The 20,300-nt window shown below is 45.6% G+C and overlaps 1 protein-coding gene across 5 annotated transcripts in view; it reads left to right on the top strand.

Annotated features, from left to right (window-relative positions):
* EYA3 (EYA transcriptional coactivator and phosphatase 3) overlaps positions 1-20,300 on the top strand; it is a 55,762-nt gene that overhangs the window by 31,300 nt on the left and 4,162 nt on the right. For 3 of the 5 annotated variants that reach the window (XM_027666496.1, XM_027666497.1, XM_027666499.1), the window contains 11 exons: positions 3,147-3,284; positions 8,153-8,235; positions 9,685-9,865; positions 12,337-12,476; positions 14,523-14,606; positions 15,242-15,331; positions 16,695-16,753; positions 17,622-17,779; positions 19,339-19,453; positions 19,806-19,927; positions 20,165-20,265. In XM_027666496.1, the coding sequence (XP_027522297.1) occupies positions 3,147-3,284; positions 8,153-8,235; positions 9,685-9,865; positions 12,337-12,476; positions 14,523-14,606; positions 15,242-15,331; positions 16,695-16,753; positions 17,622-17,779; positions 19,339-19,453; positions 19,806-19,927; positions 20,165-20,265 (1,271 nt within the window). The remainder of the gene's footprint in view (positions 1-3,146; positions 3,285-8,152; positions 8,236-9,684; positions 9,866-12,336; positions 12,477-14,522; positions 14,607-15,241; positions 15,332-16,694; positions 16,754-17,621; positions 17,780-19,338; positions 19,454-19,805; positions 19,928-20,164; positions 20,266-20,300) is intronic. The other 2 variants (XM_027666498.1, XM_027666500.1) reach the window with 1 other exon arrangement.

Genomic DNA, 20,300 nt, shown 5'->3' on the forward strand with positions numbered 1-20,300 from the left:
CATTATATCTTTGAAAGATGTTGTAGAAAAGATAATAAATCCAGACTCAGTTTTGTTAAACATAAGATAAATTACTAATACTGTAATTAGTGATGGTTGCTGGAACATACTTCTCTTCCCTGGGTGCCTGCACTTTGGTTTCAGTACCTTGTTGCGCTGGTTTTTGCTGTATCTGAACAATGGCTGGTGGTTTCCTTTGCTTCATTTATTTGGTGTTTCTTGATAGTTTGTTGTGGATGGTGCACTGAAGCTGTTTGTTGTGTTCTTGTATGCTTTACTGTGTCAAGTGTTGGGTTTTTTAAAGGCAAATATTTGTAAATATGTAGAGTGTTCCAGTGAAGTTGTTAAAAAAAGGTGTTTTAGACTTCTAAAATTTTGAAGAGAGGGAGTGAGGGTGTAGGGGGTTTTTTTGTGTGTTGTGTGCGTGATGTTTTGTTGGTGGCAGTAGTAGTGGCTATATTTGGGAAGACTGTTTTTTTTAAATTTGAAGGTTCTGGAATACAGGGATACTCATCTGCTTCAGTGTTATACTCTGAATGTAACACTAGAAAGTCTTCTGAGGACCTGACAAGAGATTTGCATTTTCTGTTGACTTCAAAGGAACTTTCATCTGTAAAACATCTGAAATGTGATCAGTTACTGAAATGTCTTGATGTGGATTTTAAGGCCTGTTGTTAAACACCTGAATTTTTAGTGTGAAGTTAAGTGTTAGGAAGATGTTAAAAGTCATTATTTCCAGTAATGGAAATCATACTGGAGTGGTACATACTGAGTCATCCTGAGAAGATGGACCTTGCATGGTGTGTCAGAGAGGTGGAGGCCAGAGGACTGACCGTGTACGCTGCAGAGGGAATTCTGCAAATTGTTTCTGCTCACAATATCTCCAGTGAGCAGGTGAGAGCCAACAACTTGGTCAGATGTTTTAGCAGCACCAGAAGGCCTGTTTCAGAGGTTGGTGTGTACTGTGTGTTTGTTTCTATGCCAAAAAGAAGGCGCAGTGGATTATCTGACTGGAACAAAACAGTGTGAAATTCAAGCAAGCTGACAAACACAAATATAGTCTTGAAGTCCCTCCAAGTCAGGACGCTGCATTCAGTGCTCTTGCCAGTTTGTCACCTCTCTTGAAGCTTTAGTGCATTGTTCTGCGTGGGACGCACTTGTGGCCTGGAAGGATTTTATTAAAGAAGTATTAAAATAAGAGTAGTGACATCCAGGCTGCATAAATGTATCTGTAAGTTGGTCTTAGAAACATCATGGATGTGATGGTTTACATTAACTCAAGAAAAACCTACAAGTGATGGGGTGTGCTGTGTGGGGTCTTCCCATGTGTGTAGGTGTGTCCTGTGACATCTGTGATGTGTAGTGCTGCCGTTGGACATGGAGGAGTCTTGTTCCTGTCTCCCGGCTTCTTCTCTGTCATCCTTGAGGCAGTGCTGGCTTATAAATGCTGTCCTGCAGAATGAGAGGGGAAGGACATGTGCCCCCAGGCCAGGAGCGTGCCTTGCTGTATGGAAAGTAGGACATGTCAGTGGCAGAGAGACAGTCACGGAATGCAGGGGCTGAAAGATTCTGTAACATGTGAGCCGGGTCAACTCCTGCACTGGCATCCAGCCAGCAGCATCCTTGTGTGAGCATTATCCTAGAGCATTCCCAGTGGGTTTCTGTTTCACTGTCAGGTTATTTGGCACTTCTGCGTGTCCTGTGACCATCACATCGTGTTGCTGTCTGCTCCTTGTCCCTCTTTCTTGTGCTGGAAGGAGCTGCTGGTTACTGTCCCCTATAAAAACTGCTCATCCACTTGGAGATGGTGGCACTCCCTTTCCAGACTAAACAAACACAGCTATTCCCACTCTCCTTAGAGGATCTGTTTCCCATCTGTTTTGTCCTGGAGTTTCTGCAATGTATCTACAATCTTTCTTAAATCAGCCTTTCCCTTTTGTTTGCTAAATACTGTGGTTTTGGAGGTTTGAAGTGGTAACAAAGATGCAACTTAAGTGTCAAACCGCAGGACTGACTGTACAGAGGGGAGTGACATAGGTGTGTGTTGAGATCAGGTATGTAAATAAATCAAAGGGCCATTGCAGAATTTATTTCTGACGAAGCTGCAGCGACCTCTTGGAGCTGCTGCTCTTGTCCAGCTTGGTAGAGTAGACCTAGAGCTCATAGTCCATGGCTTGTCCTGCTGGAATGGGTGGAGGGCTGCAGGTGGCTTCTGCTGCCCTGGTACTGCTTTTGGTACTGCTCTGGTACTCCCTTTTAGGGAGGCTGGTCTTCCTGATGGCCCTGAACTCTGTGTCTAGCTCCAAACATCCTTTGTCCCTCTGCTTTGCACGCTCCTGCTTGTTTTTAAGCAGATCCTCTCAACCTATTTCTGCTTTCTGACTAGGACTAGGGAAAACTGTCTTTGGCTGTAGATCTGGAAACGCTCAAAGGAGAGCCTGAAGAGCAAGGCCTGAGTTGAGCTGCCTCAGTCGGACACTGTTGGTACCTGTCAGTGCAGTGGCCTTGACCCTAACGTGGCACCTGAGCTGAACCACACTGCTGTGTATGCCCTGTACACAGAACTACAGTCACTTGACTCTCTCTGTGCTGTGCCCGGGGTTGTTACACAAGCTTTCCAGAAGCTTGTGTAGAAGAAACATTTAGGGGTTTTTTTTAGCCTTTTTTTTTTTTGAGCTCTGTATTTGTTGTCAGTCTTTGAAAATTACTGATTTGTGGCTTGTTTTAAAATACTCAACCCAAAGCCCAGTGAATTAGTGGAAGTGCTGACCTCGACCTTCATAGGTCCCAACTTCAGCTTGACTGTGTAACAGCTGATGGCACTTACAGTGCTGTCCAGCTCAGCCTGTGCAGAGGGATTGGCAGGTCCTTCATTCCCACAGGGCAGTGAATCTTAGTGACATAAACAGATTTTTAGTTGCAAGCTTTACAGATTGGTCTTACTGGTGCTTTTAATTTTCTCTTTTTCAGCCAGTTTTGTCAGCAGCTCTAATCTGTGCACAACCTCACAGCCAGTGCTTACTATTGCCGACATTAAATATTTTCTGTCTGTCATTTGTTACTTGCTTTGTGATGAGCTACTTTGAGGTAGCAGCATGCTTTTTGGTCCCAGCATATTTTTAACTGGTCCAATTTATCTGATTCAGGTGCACTGTGGCCAGGTATGAAACCTGAAAGTGGTTTAATTCAGACTCCATCTACAAGTCAGCACAGTGTTCTTACCTGCACTACAGGGTTAACCACAAGCCAGCCCAGCCCAGCACATTATTCTTATTCCATTGAAGGTAACTTGGCATGGTTTTTATCTGCATCTCTCTCCACCTAACTGAGTCCAGATAGCAAATTAGAGAGGCTTGCACGCTTGTCCTTGGTTTGTGCATGCTTCTTCATGCTTTGCCTCTTTTCTCTTTGTGCCTGTGCGTGTTTGGGTTTGTATTTGTCTCATACCTATGCGTGCACCAGGCTGGCTCGTTGGTGCCATGCTGCTGGGCTGAACAGGGTGAAGAGCAAGTGGGAAGGGGAGAGGAGACTAAATGTTGTGTTCTTGCATGCTTTACTGGGAATGCTCTTGCATTTCTCTTTGTTTGTGGTCTTTAACTTGATGTCAGGAAATACTTGGATTTTTAACATTTGGTTTTAATTCCTTCTGAAAGTGGGTGACTCTCGCATATCACACACACACCCCAGGTTGGTAGATCTGCTAGGAAGTGAATTTCTCATTATAGAACTAGCCTACAAATATTCCAGCTGATGGAAGTTGCACATCTAAGAAGGCAGGTGCTGAATTTCACCACCTTCCACAGCAGTTTTTAGGAGTGAATGTGCCAGATAGCCAAATAATGGAATATTGTTGCTTATGGCAAATATGCACAAATTTATGCTTTAATTTTTAGGCTGGATTTTTGCCATTTATGTTTTGGCGATGAATTGTAAAAATTTGTGTATGTCTCTGAAAATTTTAAAAAGCATTTCAGGAATTCTTAATCTGTTTCTTGTGAAATATTGTCATAGAATAATTCAGGGACTTTAGGAGAACTTTAGTTCAGCTCCTGCTCAAAGAGTAGTTGATACTGAATTCAGAGCTGGGTTGCTCAGCTTTATCTAGTTGGGTCTGCAAAACCTCCAAGGATGGAGATTTTGCCAATTCCAGCACCTGACTGTCATTGTGGTGGAACCTTTTTCTTTTGTCAAGTCAGAGCATCCCCTCTTTCACATTGTGACCATTTCCCTCCTTCTCCAACTGTGCACCTCCAAGAAGAACCTTGCTTTGTAAACTCTGTGCAGGTATCAGCAGGCTGTGGCAGGTCCCCAAAACCATCTCCTCTCCCAGCTGGACAGTGCCTCTCTGCTGAGCTGCCCCTCACAGGGCACATGCTCCGTCTCCCTGACTGCTTTGGTGTCTCTTTACCAGACCCACTGAATTTTATCAACCTATTTCTTGTGCTTGAGGCCACGAACTGAATGGCATCTCCAGATGTGATCTGATGAGTGCCAAGAAAGGGGGAATAATTCTTAAAATTAGCACTAAGTGGGTTTTAGCATGTCTTTCACTGACAAGAAGGCCATGTGCTGTGTCATGGTACTTGCTCAGCTTGCATTATTGTGACAGTCAATGGCCCAGTGTAACATTTATCCTTAATTTACTTTTCACATTGATACCATGAAGAAAACAATACTGGAAATACTCCCCTCCTTCCAGTGTGACCCTCCTCCCCATATTCTCACCGACAGAATGAATTATCGTGTTTTATAGCCCCTGCTTTAGCTGCCAAGGATCAGGAATGGTTCTGCACAACATGACCCATGGCAGATGTCCCAGTGATGTCCCATGGGGAGCAGGTGGATCCCTGGGGATCGGTGAGGGGACAGACATATCAGGCCTCGCTCTGCAGAAGAATTATAAAATCACAGAATAATTTGGGTTGGAAGGGACCTTAAAGATTATCCAGTTCCACCCCCTGCCATGGGCAGGGAATCTTCCACTATCCCAGGTTGCTCCAAGCTCCGTCCAACCTGGCCTTGGACACTTTCAGGGATGGGGCAACCACAGCTTCTCTGGGCAACCTCTGCCAGGGCCTCCCCACAGCCACAGGAAGGAATTCTTCCCAATATCCCATCTAACCCTGCCCTCTGGCAGTGGGAAACTGTTCCCCCTTGTCCTGTCACTCCAGGCCCTTGTACAAAGTACTTCTCCAGCTCTCTTGAAGCACTGGAAAGGCCTTAAAGTCTCCCCAGAGCCTTCTCTTCTGCAAACTGAACAACTCCAGCTTTCTTAGGCTTCTACTGAGATGGAATCCTTCTCTGTAGGAGAAGAATTTTAATCCATGCTGCTGGGACAATGTGTGATGTGAGGAGTTTCCCTGCAGGCTCCTCTCTGAAGTGTGCAAAAGTCACCCCAGAGTGTGCAAAAGTCACCCCAGCTGTGTAAATGCTGTCACTTTTTGGTAGAACTTGTTGCACACTCGCAGGAAACTTTTCCTCTTTTGGATTCTCATCAAATTAACAAGCAGCCAACCAAGGGATGAGGTCAGTACAGGGGGTGGTGCGAGGGAGGTGGTGGAGAGGAGAAGCTGCAAGGGTGAACAGAGTTGCTTTATTAGTATTCCCTGGAATATCTGTCTTTTCTCTCCACTCAAATCATCAGGGTGATACACAGTTATCCAATGCTGCTGACCTATGGGAGGGGAATTTCGGTGCATGGATCTGGTTTTGACTCTCTTATAAAATGACTGAAGCAAAACAGTTTGGGATGAATAAGGCAGGGGAGGTATGGATGTAATGTCTGAGGATGAGGTCTGGAAATGGGGGAGAAAGAGTCATGGCATCTTCAAGGCAATGACCCAGTGTAACATTTATCCTTAATTTACTTTTCACATTGATACCATGAAGAAAACAATACTGGAAATACTCCCCTCCTTCAAGTGTGACCCTACTCCCCATATTCTCACCGACAGAATGAATTATCGTGTTTTATAGCCCTGCTTTAGCTGCCAAGGATCAGGAATGGTTCTGCACAACATGACCCATGGCAGATGTCCCAGTGATGTCCCATGCCACACCCTGTGTGGCAAGATGCCTTGAAGATGATCTTTGAAACCTGAGACCTTGAAGTGGTCCCTTTTGGCAAATCTGTGCCAAATATTTTTGCACGGTTCTGGCCCATTCACACGTAAAAGGAATTGACCCACAATGCAGAAAGAATTGGTTCATCTGTGTGATGGGAACTGTTTGGAAAGATGTGATATGTAGTATTGTATAGACACAGGGTAATTAAAAAGAATATTGGAGGGAGACCAGAGTTAAGATAAACAATAAAGTTCATATGAGAGAATGCCAAACCTTGGAATCTTTTTTCTATGATTTCTTAACTTCTGTAATCAAATCTCAGTGGAGAAGCAGTCTCTGCAGAGCACTACAGAGGAGAATCGCTTTCTGTAGTGGAATAATCTATCTTCCAGAGGGTTCCTCTGCCCTGGCTGCATGGCAGGTTTGTTTGGTTAGCAAAGGTCTTTTCTGGAGAGCTGGACTTTGTAGGGGCCTAGGAGGAGACCTTCTCTTGAGGTCATGACAGGCTTAATAGTTTCCATAGGTGTAGCTGGAAGGAGTTTTGTTTGGAAACTGCCCCCTGTGTTCTCGAACAGTTGCTTACGAGGATGTCTGTGATGGGTCCTTTGGCTCTCACAGCTGGGCTTCTTGTAGCTGTGTAGTTACTGTAGGTCCTTGAGTGTCTTCATTGCCATTATTGCTGTTCAATGCAGCCTTTTTGCCTTTTTCTAAATGTTCTCCCCCAAAAATTCTCTCCCTTGTATTTTGAACAATGCTGCTCCTATCTATGAGGGGATTCCCAGGGGCTAATTACTTGTTTCTGCTTCCACAGAGATGCCACCCTTCACATTTCTCACCTCCTGTAAATACTGCGTGTTTCTGCACCTCTTTTAAAATATGTTTCTTTGTTTTCTCTTCTTTTTTGAGGCATATTTTGGATTCATTACATTTTCCAGGAGCCACCAGCTGGTATCTGTGCTTGCCATGACACAGCATACACTGGTTAAGAGTTCATGGTGGGTCTCTTTTCCTGGGGCAGCAGGACTGATGCCTTTGGAAGCTCAAGTTCTTGGGGTGAATTCTGGATGGTGGTATTTGCAGAAAGTGAGGGCTTTTTTCAGAGTGATGGTAAAGTAGGGGATACCATGGACTTGTGCAAGTCTTTACATAAGCATCTAAAAGTGATTTTTGGTTTTATTTGTGTGCAGAGGAAGGTGGCTTAGAAAAGAAAATAATTCTTGGTGGCACCTGATTTTATACGTCCTGGTTTTGTTTGTGCTGATTTCATTATTTGTTGTTATCCTTGAGGGTCCCAAAACCCTGTGTGGCAGAATGTTTAATGGAGTGGCCCTGTGGATGCAAAACCCCAAAATCTGCTAAATAACTTGTTTCCAAATGTTGCTCTAGCAGCCTCTTCTGTATTTTGTGTGAACTGAATGCAATGACACGAAGGCTATTAAACATCTTCAAGTTCATACTAACAACTACATGTCTGTAAGAATTTGTCCTATGAGCTGTTGACAGATTATTTCAGAAAGTCACATCCAAAAAGCCATTCTAGTCTCACAGGGATGTGGGGAGAGATGTTCACTTTCTCCAGTAGGAAACACTCTTTTTCTACTATTTGAAATACTCCTACCATTTCCTTAAATTTTTTGATCTAATTAGACTAAATATGCCAAATTCAATGCCGAGAGAATTTTTTTTATCAGAACTGATTAAACACATTCACATCCTTTTTATTGATTTATTCTGATTAATTTTTAACTGCTACTGATTGAACATCAGAATATGATTGTTGTCTTATCAAAACGTAGTAAAAATGTGAAACCTTTTTAATACTACACCAGTTGCTTAGCAGCCATGGAGGGAAAAAGCTTCTGAACCATTTGAAAGGACTTTTTGAAGAGTAAACCAGCTTCTCTGTAAGCCCAGTTGAAATGTAACTGGTGTCAAAATAGACCCCATCCCTTTTTTGGCTATTAGCAGCAGAGTGCTGCTAGAAGCACAAGTGCTTGCACATTTGCCTAGTAAGTATTTATTTCACAGCTTCTCGTCTCTTGAGCTTTTCTAGAAGCATTTAATGCAGTAATTCTTAATTTTACAGCATCAACTACAAATGCCAGTCCAGTCTCTACATCCTCAACTGTTGTCAATATTTCCACATCAGCAGTAGCCAGCATCTCACAGGTAAATTTTCCTTGGTAAATTTATGTGCAGCATCTCTTTCACCTTTGTTTAACGCATTACTCAAAATTAACATGGGAACACCAAGTATTTGCATCGCTTCAAATGGAGCACAGTGGTACTGGAGTTGCAGGGCTCAGTGACTTAAAGTCACTAAATCACTCTTGCTGTCTCTTTGACCATGATGCTTCTTCCTTTGACCTTTGCAACAAACTCTCTTCATCCTTTCAAAGCTCTTGCCTCATCTGCAGATTGTAAGGTGAGTCTTCAACTGAGATTTCTGTGAGAGAGACAGTGTTGGAAGAAACAATAGAACTATTTTGAGGACTTAACCTACAGGGAAGATTAGGGGTGGATGGTTTTTGGATGCCTTTGTTCTCCCTCAGCAAGAATAGGAAATTAGGTTGTACACAAACCCCCAACCCAGTAAAGTAGGAGGTACATTCTGGCGGTGCTAGAGTAGAATAAAGTCAAACAACCCTGCAAGCTAGCACAGAGCACTTTCTCGTGCCTGTCACCTCTGTGAGTGATAATACAGCCCTGTCAGTGGTTAACTGCCATTCTGAGTGCTTGGATATACAAAGGAGCCCTTCAGTGTCCAACTTTGCAGAAAGAGAATACAGGAAGTGTGGAAAATGCAGTGGATGCACAAAAACACTTCTGTGCTAATGCTGTTGCTTTTTAAAGTTCTTTCGTTAGCATAAACTTGCTTGGAACTGTAAGAGGAAAAAAAGACTTTTGTTCAGTATTTCAAACCAAGGTACCTGGTTCACAAACCCAGGTTGTTCTTTGAGGCAATCAGGAGAGCACAATGTGCCAGAACAGTGTGACATGACATTTGGGGTCACTGCTTTTTTTATTATCCATATCAGAAATTAAAATCCTCAAGCACAGCTCCATGTGCTCACTGATCTCCTAAATGAATAAATACTTTCATAAATGGACACCTTTTATCACAGCATGCAGAATAATTACTTGATGAAGTCAGGACATGAATAATGGCTGTTTATCCTGTAGCTCTCGTGGCTGGGGTTGTGCCCTCAGCCAGGGTCTAAGTCTCTTTCTGTCACTGTCAGTACATCTGATATCAGGAAGTAAAATGCAAGACAAAACCACACATTCCAGAGCACAGAGTGCACTGGTACTTTGGCATCCACTTAACTTCCCTACTACTGTCAGATCACTCATTATGAATTCATTTTTGCAGACACTGGAGGCAGAGGAGTGGCTCTGGGATCACTGGCCTCCTCTGCAAAACCTGCTTGTATGGGGGTCATTGGGCAGTCAGAGCTCCCAGCCCTTTTTGGGATATGTCTTACATATGCAGAAAGAAACAGCATAAAGTCAGACTGTGGATTTTCCTTTGACAGGATGTTCTAGCACAAAAGCCATCCTGATTAGAGTGTTTTCTGAAAGAAGTATCCTACCACCACTAACGCTTTCCTCCAACAGGAATATCCTACATACACGATCCTTGGCCAGAGTCAGTACCAGACGTGTTACCCGAGCTCAGGCTTCGGAGTGGTGCCACCAGCAGACAGCAGCACGGACAGCCTGGCGTTGGCCACCACCACGTACCCGGCTGAGAAGGCGACGGCGGCGCCTGCGCGGGCAGCGCAGAGACCCCCCTCGGGTGAGGCTGCAACAGGGGCTGCAAAGCACCTGTGCCAACAGTGCAGGGGGCAGGCGTGGGCAAAACTCCTCTTCGAGAGGTACTTGTGCCATCTTTTCATGCTGGCCCGGATGGGCCACTTGCCTTCCTTGGCTCTGGTCTCGCTGGTGTGCAGAGTTATGGTGGGCCAGCCAAACTCACGTAGCAGATTCTGAGATACTCACCACGTGCTCTGCATTTCCCAGGGAGAGGAGTGCTAGGGGTGACTTGAAGAGTTGCCAGCAGCAGCTCCCTGGGGACTGAGCCTTCGCTTGGGCTACAGGGCAGTTCAGTCTCAGTAGCTCCTGCTGCATCTTTCCCTCCCACAGCCACGTGTTCGGATGACCTGACACAGAAGCCAGGCCCAGTTGTGGGAGTCCTCTGGGACTGCTCCTGCGTTTTCAGGAGCTGTGGTTCAGCCATCCCCTCTCACTGTGCTAGTCTCTGACATGCCCAGCAGTACATCCCTTCCTTTCCTCTGCCTCATCATTGCAAACCCTGGTTGAACTGAGAGCTGTTCTGCTGTGCTTTACTGTGAGCACATCTGCATCTGCACAGCAGTCAGTCATGGGCACTTGTCCGGTAGAGAAGATTTTAGCTGATTTTAGGGAAGTAGGAAGTGTGTTGAGAAGGTTTGATTGCTTATTCTAGAGAAGTCACACCTTTGACCATTCTCACCAATGCTGGGTTTTGTCCCAGCTTCAGGGGTGTTGGCTAAAATTTCTTCTTGAAGAATAGTTTCCTAAGTTAACCAAGGATGAAAGCAAAGACTGAGTGCTTCTTCCAGTGTCTTGTGCAAGGAGTTATGAGATTGTTCCAGTGTTGTTGAGCAGTTGTAAATTGAAATCTGCCTCTTGCAGATTGGAAGGCTGGGGAAAAAAATCCAGATTCCGTTCATTTTTGTTGGTGCCCTGGGTCTGACCGGGCTGGAGGTAACTTTGTTCCCAGCAGCTGTGCTGGTGCTGTGTTTTGGATTCCTGGCTAAAGCAGTGCTGATAACACAGAGTATTTTGGCTCCTGGTGAACAGTGCTTTTACACGATCAGGGCTTTCTCCCCTCCACACTCCCGAACAAGCAGGCTTGGGGTGCACGAGAACCTGGAAGGGGTCACAGCTGGGACAGCTGACCTGAGCTGACTAAAGGGATTTTCCATACTACATACTGTCATGTTCAGCAATAAAAACTGAAGCAGAGGAAGAGGAGGGTGTGTGTGGTTTGGCTGTAGGTGGCTCTTGCTTGGAGAGGGGCTGGGTGTCAACCTGCTGCGTGAGGTGCTGAGCGATTGCCTTTGCAGCACTTTGCCTCCTCCATCTTCCCCGAGTCCACCAGGAGCACCTGAGCTCTGCCAAGTCCTCCAGCTCAGTCATGCACCCTGCAAGCAGGAATGGGTGGCTGCCAGTGAGACAAGCATACAAATCTATAGTCTGGAACTCAGTGAATTTCCAAACCTCTCTCACCTTTACCTGATGGGATGCTATTGACAGGAGTGACAAACACCATGCTGTGATCTTGTACATCAAGAAGTGTGGGGTTCCAAGCACTTGCCCTCTTTCAGGAAACAGTTGCCGTCTAGTTGAGGTGAACAACAGCAGATTTACCCATGAGAATTAGTTCATTTGCTGCTGGAAACCAAACCTTAGGAACTGACCTCTCATTTCAAGGCAGTGGGCAAGGAACGGCCCAGTTGTTGATGTTTTCAGTGCCATGTTCTTAGCTCAGGAATTCTCCAAGTTCACCATTTTGCATTAATTTTCCTAGGAACTGCAATGTCTTGTCTTCAAACCCCAGACTGAATTCAAGCTCTTCCAAGCCCCCTTGCCCTCTGCCATCCTGCTACAGGTCTGGTCCTGTTTTGGACCTAGTTAGGCAGGTGTCTGGGATGTTAACTCTTCTGCTTGAGCTGGTAATAAAGGATTCATAGACTGTCATGGTCCTAATACCCTGCACGTCAAAGCAGCGATTTTTCTGGAGGTGGTGTATTCTTTCCCTGGGAAGGATGTTCTTACCAGTAGCAGAACAACCTCTGTATTCCCATCAGCCATGGCCGTGCTGCTTGGCCAAGGCTGTGTCTCCAGGACTAACATCATCCCTGTTACTCTTTTATGTTTAATTGTCTATTAAATGAAACAGTTGAATATAAAGCAGTTCCAGGGTAGTGAACTGATGGCAGGGTTCCAGGCCTTAGGACAGAGGGTGCTCTGCTCTGGCTTTGCTCTGCAGGCAGTAGCTTTTGCAGTCGCTCAGTCCTGGGGGACTGCACTGAGGAGACAGAGCTGTTTTGAAACAATGGGACCAAGAAATCATGTTTTATGTTCTAGTAAGGTTCAACTACTACTGCATCCATATAGCGAGGTAACGTCTTACCTTTTGCAAAGGGAGTTTGTGGCCAGTGCTATATTGGTGTTTGTTTTGAGACATGAGGGGGTGAGAGCTGTGTGATTTCTTTCTTCTAGGAGATGCATCCACAAGTCCTTCATTATCAAGAGCAACAGCAAGTAAAGAGTTAGATGAGCAGGCAAGAAAAAACATCCCTGGGAAGAACAGAGGGAAGAGGAAAGCAGATACCTCCTCTTCACAGGACAGTGAACTGGAGGTAAATAGTAATCTTGTTTTCTACAGGTCGCATTGCAGAATAGTGTGGTGGTAAAAGTTCTCCTCTCTTTTTTTCATTCTGTCTCTGTGGAAATGAATGGGGATTATAGAATGATTTGGGTTGGAAGGGCCTTTAAGGGTCATCTAGTCCAACCCCCCTGCCATGAGCAGGGACATCTTCAGCTATCCCAGGTTGCTCCAAGCCCCATCCAACCTGGCCCTGAACACTTCCAGGGATGGGGCAGCCACAGCTTCTGTGGGCAACCTGTGCCAGGGCCTCACCACTTTGATTGTAAAAAATGTCTTCCTTACATCTAGTCTAAATTTACTTTCTTTGCATTTAAAACCATTTCCCCTTGTTCTGTCACTACTAAGGCCCTACTAAAAGGTCTGTCCCCCTGGGTTCAAATTGCAAGAGAGTAGGTTTAGATTAGATATTAAGAAAAAAATTCTTTATTGTGAGGGTGGGGAGGCCTGGCACAGGTTGCCCAGAGAAGCTGTGGCTGCCCCATCCCTGGAAGTGTCCAAGGCCAGGCTGGATGGGGCTTGGAGCAACCTGGGCTAGCGGAAGGTGTCCCTGCCCATGGCAGGGGGTTCAGAGTGAGATGATCTTCAAAGTCCCCTTCCAACCCAAACCATTCTATGATGATATGATCTTTCTTATAAACCTCCTGTAAGTGTTGAAAGTCCACAATAGGGTCTCCCCCCAGAGCCTTCTCGAGGCTGAACAACCCCAACTGTCTCAGTCTTTCCTCACAGGAAAGATGTTCCATCCCTCTGATCATTTTTGTGGTCTCCTCTGGACCCACATCAACAGGTCCATGTTTTTCCTGTACTGGGAGATAATTTGGGAAGTTCCCATGACCCATGTTATCTGAGAACTGGCTCAAATGAGTTCTCCTTTTGTGCTTGACAAGCATCACTTAAATGGGTCTTGGAATCTTAGTGGTGTCAATGAAGAGACATCTGGGTGTCTCCAGTCTAGCCACATGCTCAGAGCAGGGCTGTCCCCAGCACTGGAGCCATGGCTTTGTCTACCTGAGTCATGAGAACCTCTAAGGCTGGCATCCAGTGATGCCAGTGAGACAGTGAGATCCTGTACCAAGTGATCTTTCCTGAGTACTGTGCCCACCCAGGGAAGGAGGTTTTCTGTCTCCAAGTGGAATCTCCCAACCTACAAATTTCCCCTTCTTTTTCTGTGGCAGTTTTCCATCTGCCACTACTGAGAAGTGTTTGTGTCCATCATCTTTGCAGTTCCCTCTCAAATAGTTGTGGTCTGCTGTTAGATCTCCCTTAGTCTCCTCTTTGCCGAGCTAATCCCTCCCAGCTCCCTCAGCCTCTCCTCTGGGCTACTGACCATCTTGACAGCCTTTTGCTGGCAGCTCTCCTTTTTCCTCACAGACCCCTGGAACTGTGGATGCAATCTGGGGTGACCTTCCCAGTGCCAAGTACGGTGAGACAGCACCTTCTGTCTCTTAGGCTGGCACACTCCAGCACGTAGGTCATCTCATCCATAGGGAGAGAGTGCTGCTGGCTTGTACTTGTGTCCATTCTGCCCTCCAGCTCCTTCAGCCTGGACCAGGTTATTCCACCCCACATGTTGCCCCAGTTCTCCAGTTTATCAAAGTCTCTCTGTACTGACACTGTTATACATAAAGTGATGGGCTGCTCTGAGGAATGGCAAAGATTTCTCTGGCAAACATCGAGGTGATGTACCCGGTGCTCTTCAGATCACTCCTACCTCAGCAAGGCTCTGAAGTTCATTAGCACTCTAAGCTTTTGCTTTTGTAACTATAAAAGCAAGAGAAGCTTTTGACATAGTTTGACCAAGAGAACTTTAGTCTGAGTATGCACTTCTGTGGCAGTATATAAACTCCACTGCAAAAAATTGCAGAGTTGAATGTGTTCAGCCTGTAAGAGAAGTGGTGTTCATACTTGTTAAAAGCATACTGCAGCTAAGCACAAAATTAACCCTAAAACTGGCTCCTTTATTGTAGTTCAGTGCCTGGAATATCTCAGCTCTGACCTTCTTTTGTTCTCTCTGCAGCGGGTGTTTCTCTGGGACCTGGATGAGACCATCATCATCTTCCATTCACTTCTTACAGGGTCTTATGCTCAAAAATATGGCAAGGTAATACTGTCTTTTCCATGGGAAAAACCCCAAACATTTCTGTCTTGCAGAATTAAATGTTAATCTTTGGAAAAGGAACAGAAAAATACATTTAGTTTTAAATATATAAGGTGATACTTTTAACTTGTTGGCAGTTTGGGGCGGAGAAAGAATGTTAAATTTGGCTTTATACAGAGCTAGGAGATGGACATCACCAACACTTCCCTTCTGACAGTGCAAGTCCTAAAATGTTGAACTGTATCCTCACTAGGAATTACTGAGATCCTAGCACATAGGGAGAGGAAAGGGGGTTTTCTCCTTCAAAATATATTGTAGATTTTTTAATGTTTTGTTCGTGCTGACTGTGAAAATGCATCAGTCCCTCCTGTTCAGCACTGAAGTGTTTTGTTACATTTTGAGTCAATGAACCAGACTGACATTTGGGTCAATCCACCAGAATGTAGATTTTTCTTTTTTTTCAATGGAGTTGTTTAAAATATTAGGGAAATTGTAGTTCACACCATTGATTGTAGCTGGAATTACCTCAGGTTTGATATAGAGTGGAAACTGTGCAGTTTAACCGATGAGAGATTTATGACAATTCCCTTCTGCCTGTACCCACAGTGGATTTACTTCTTCTCTTTGTGTTTTGCCAGGATCCAACTCTAGTGATTGGCTCAGGTCTGTCCATGGAGGAGATGATTTTTGAAGTCGCTGATACTCACTTGTTTTTCAATGACTTGGAGGTACATGGCAAAGGCAGAACTCTGCGTTACCATGTTTGAATGACACTGTTTGTGAGGGCTCTTGTACTTCAGAGCCTGTTATTGTTGAAACATGACAGTCTGACAAAGCTGAAGTGGTTGTAAGCACAACCAAATCAGAGATGCAGTCTTACCTAAGACACCCATTCTGCAGCCTTCTAGTGTCAGGAGCTCTCTCAGGTTCTGCTGGGTTTCTGCTTGAACCCACACAGATAAAAGCAATTATGTCTGCTCTGTCTTGTACTTGCATTCTGGACTGGTGAGTACTTTGCTTCCACTGATCCTGTTTTGAAATGGAGACCAGAGATGTGAGGACAAGATGACCTTGAGGATGTCAGTCCTCAGAGGCTGTGACTAAGCCAAGGACAGAATACAAGAGGTGACATGGGCTGTGTAACAGCTTTGAAGGACGTGCTGCCATAGACAAGTGTGCTGTACACATGGAAGGTCCACAGCACCCTCCCTTTTTCTTTTCTGCAAACCCCTGCTGCCCTCCCATTCCCGCCCTGCTTTGAAAAACTGAATATGAACACAGAACAGTTAGCTGTAGGTGCATCACTGATGCACATCATGGGAAAACAAGATGATTTTGTTGATGCAAACAGAGACTTAAATGACATTTCCATTGTGGCTGTGACTACTGGCAGCAGTAAAGTTTGACAAGGTGGTCATGAGTTACCTCCCTGCCTCAGGGGAAAAAACAACAAAAACCCTAAGGAAAACACTTGTGCTGGAAAGGGAATTGTTGACATGTTAGCTGAGTCTCAGCCACAACATGTGCTGCAGTAGGTGTTGGTTGGTGGGTTAAATCAGTAGGTTAGTGGGTTAAATCAGCTGCATTAAGCACCAGAGTCATGGCAGTGCCACTACACTGCTGTTCCTTCAGGGTTCCTGCTGTGACTCTGCTGACCTGGTGTTGAGAAAATGGAATAGCAATGCTTGACTAGATAATGCAATTTTGGGATATTCTTGGTTTGTTTTGTTTTGCTTTTCTGAAGTGACAGAAGGGTTTCAAATGACATGTGAACTTTGAGTCCAACCTGTTCAGGGAGTGTCAAAGTTCTCTTTTTGCAGACAGGTCAAAATGTCATATAAACATGCTTTTTTCAGCCCTTTCTGGGTCCTAGTCTGGGCAAGGACCTGTAAGAGCTGGGCAGTAAAAGCCAATACTGGCAGATGGAGCCAGTGGAACTTCTGTGGGTTTTGTGGAGGTGGTGTGGAATGGCTTGTTGCTGTTGGGAAGTGTGAAGGGATTGGTTTATATCACAGTTTTTTTAATCTGCAAATTTTAGTATGTTTCTGAATTACCACAGTGTGACTATTTTTGGTTTTTTTCCTTTAATAGGAGTGTGACCAGGTACACATAGAAGATGTGGCATCTGATGACAATGGCCAAGATCTAAGGTGTTGTACTGACAAATGCAGGAAATGTATTGCTGATGTAATCGGGTGTTGTGGGGACTTGACACCCAGATGGAATTAAGGGAGGGAGGTCAGCTTTGTGCAGAGAATGAAACCTGGCAAACGATGTTTGTTTGCTGGGGGCTGTTTCTTTGAAGACTTACAAAGTTTTGAAATTAGATTGTGAATTATATTGTCCACAGTTGAATGCTGCCTCTGTGTTCAGTGACATATGAGGAATGGAGAACCTGCACTCCAGATCTCATGATGACAAGGTTGGATGGATCTCTGAGTAACCTGCTATAGTGAAAGGTGTCCCTGCCCATGGCAGAGGTTTAGAATGAGATGATCTTGAAGGTCTTGTCCAACCTAAACCATTCTGTGAGTCCATGATCATCTGAGAAATGCCTGTCAGGGAGTAAGAAATACAGGGAAAGTGGTGAAGCAGGACTTGTTTCCTGCAGTCATAAGCTGGTGAAGCAGCTCATCTGCTTGTGGAGCTGCAACTGTGATGGAAAGGCACAGATGCTGTGTTTAGAGGATACTGTACCGGAGTTTATCATTGCAGGATGAGAAAGAGGCCAGTAGGAAGGATGCTCAATATCACAGAGGAGTGAGCAGCCAAAGGGCAAAGGAGAGGTTTGTAGTGGAGAATGTGAAGGGAATTGTATGAGTGTAGCAGTTCAGAGCCAGCAGCAGCTGTAGTTGGATATCAGTGTGTTCCTGTAGGAGCTGGGCTCTGTTCTCCAGGTGCCCTGATGCCTGTGCAGTTCCTCTCCCAGGTATTTTCTGGCTGCTGTCAGCGCTGCTGCAAATGCTGCAAGAGTTCTGCTGTTGTGGCCCAGCTAACACATCTACTTTCCTGCAACAGCAACTACAACTTCTCCACGGATGGGTTCAGTGGCTCAGGAAGCAACACAAACCACAGCTCCTCGGTTGGTGTGCAGGGAGTGGACTGGATGAGGAAACTGGCCTTCCGCTACCGCAGGGTACGCGAGATCTACAACAAATACAAGGCTGATGTTGGAGGTGAGTGGGCACCTGCACCGAGGTCTGAACAGAGCTTGTAGGGCCAGACTGTCCTTCCTCAGAGTTTTGGCTTTTCTGAATGTGTGGACATGAGAAGTAAACCATTCTCCCAGTGCTAACTGGGATCAAATTTCCATGGAATCCAAGAGAGTACATCTTCCAAAACTGAACAGCATGCTAGTGCAGGCTGTGAGTTATCACGGAGATAGGGATGGTCAGTCAGTCCTGGAGCTAACAAAGTTGTGGTGCATATAGTGTCCCTTTGCTAATTTAGTATGAAAGGTTGCCTGGCATTCTGCTCAGGACAGGTCTGAATGACTCACTTGCCCTTCTTCTCAGGAGGCGTCATTCATGTCTTCACAAAGTCTGCTTTTTGTCATGTCATTGTCAGGAAACAGTGGTCACCCCTGGGCTGTTGGGTCCATGGTCTGACATGACATCTCTATCTTTTCACAGTATCACTTAAAACCTTTCAGTTTTGCTTCCTTTCCAGCTCCAAAGCAATCATAATGATGCAAACCACAGTGAGCAAATGGAGATGAGTTTTCTGTTTAGTCTGAATCTTTGCATTGCTGTCCCTGGAAAAGGGATGTTGCTGGAGCAGCTCACCCTGCAGGGTGACTCGGCCTGGTGGGTTGTGGATTTGGGTACCCTTTGCCTACACAAAAAAACCACTTGATAGATCATTTTCTTGGACAAATGTTCTAAAAACCAGGTGTTCAAAACTACAGCTTTCAACCTGTCAGTGTAAGTCTGCAGTTCAGTGTGCTGGAGTTACCTGATTTCTGGCAGGGATCAGTCCATGATTCTGTATTTTGCATGTGGGAAACCTGGATGCAGAGTTTTTCAGGACCTGTGTAAAGCCCATGGTAAAGCAGCTGTGGGTGCAGCCCACTGTGGGTCCCTCCATGGCCTCAGTGCAGGGGACTGGTGCACTACAGGACTGGAATGAGGGAGCTCGTATGTCACAGCTGGAAGGGAGGTGCAGGTTCCATGTGCTCCTTTCTTGTTGTGTTTACTGATAGCAGCAAGTTTGACTGTATGGACTCCATTTCTGGCTGCTTTTAATTCAAAACTAGAGGCTTGGAGAAAATTATATCGAAAAGAGATTACAAACATGGGAATAAAAATAAAGGAGGGCAGTTTAAAAAAGATACATAAAAGGGGTTAAAGTGGAAAGGGTCCTTGGAAGAATGATGTCAGAGGGGGTGACAGCAGGAGTTCTTTCCCCTGCTCTATGGGCTTGGACCCCTGCTGCTGTGAGTGCTTTGTATGAGAGAAGTGCATTTGATTGCCTCTATCCTGAGAAATCTTTGAAATAATCGGAGAAAAGCATCTGCCCAGTTCCCCACAGTCAGACTCCTGGATGGATGTCTGGGCTCATCCATGTCACTGGAAGCTGGTTTCTCTTGCTGCTTCAAGACAGACAGTCCAGCTTCCAGAGGCCTTCAGTTCTGTGTTATTTATTGCAGAGCAGGCAGCTGGTGCATTGGGGGACAGCTCTCTCCGTGTCAGACTTGCCAGCTCAGCTGGGCAAACACGTGTTCCTTACCTTCCAGGCCTGCTTAGCCCGCAGAAGAGGGAAGCTCTGCAGCGACTGAGGACTGATATAGAAGTGCTAACAGATTCCTGGCTAGAAACTGCATTAAAGTCCCTGCTGCTCATCCAGTCCAGGTATGGAACCTGGAAGTGCGTGCGTGGCTTTCACAGCCCTTGGGTCCGCGTGCAGCACTGCTGCTGAGAGGCAAAGTGTCTGACTGCAAGAACTCCATCCCTGAGCACCCTTTAGGATTTCTTTGCTGCAACGCCTGTAATTAGGAAGGTCCCCATGCTCACCAAATTACTTTTCTGCCAGAGAATTCTTCCAGAAGTAAACAAGCAAAAATCACGAAACCTTGGCCTAAAAAGCCTCCTGAGAGCAGGACAGCAAAGCATGTGGCACTTGGGAAAGCCGAGCAGGCTGCCTGGAGCAGCCGTGGCACCACTGGCTACAGATGTGCAGTAACAAGTGTTTTTCTTCTTTTAGAAAAAACTGTGAGAACATCCTGATCACAACCACCCAATTGATGCCAGCTCTTGCCAAAGTTCTCCTGTATGGATTGGGCGAAGTGTTTCCCATTGAAAATATTTACAGTGCTACAAAAATAGGTAAGGGGTTGTGCCAAGTCTCTGGCACTGCAGCATGTGCTGGGGATTAGCAGGGAGTTTTACGTGGGAAGTGCCATTTCATGCTGTGGTCCAGCTGGTCATGGCTTCTGGCTCAGGAGCTAAACTGGGTGTTATCCCCTCCCAGTAAGACAAGAATGTGTCTCTGGAAGGAAGGGACCTGTTCAGACTCCCATTTCTCTCTGCCTAAGGCTCCTCAACACTGGGTTGTGTTGGCAGGTAAAGAGAGCTGCTTCGAGAGGATCGTGTCGCGGTTTGGGAAGAAGGTCACCTACGTGGTGATCGGGGACGGGCGCGACGAGGAGGTGGCAGCCAAGCAGGTGGGTCTGACTGCAGAGGTGGCTGGGGGGCAATA

The sequence above is a fragment of the Corapipo altera genome, unplaced genomic scaffold (assembly GCF_003945725.1).
Source record: "Corapipo altera isolate COAL_440 unplaced genomic scaffold, ASM394572v1 92, whole genome shotgun sequence".
Taxonomy (NCBI): Eukaryota; Metazoa; Chordata; class Aves; order Passeriformes; family Pipridae; genus Corapipo; species Corapipo altera.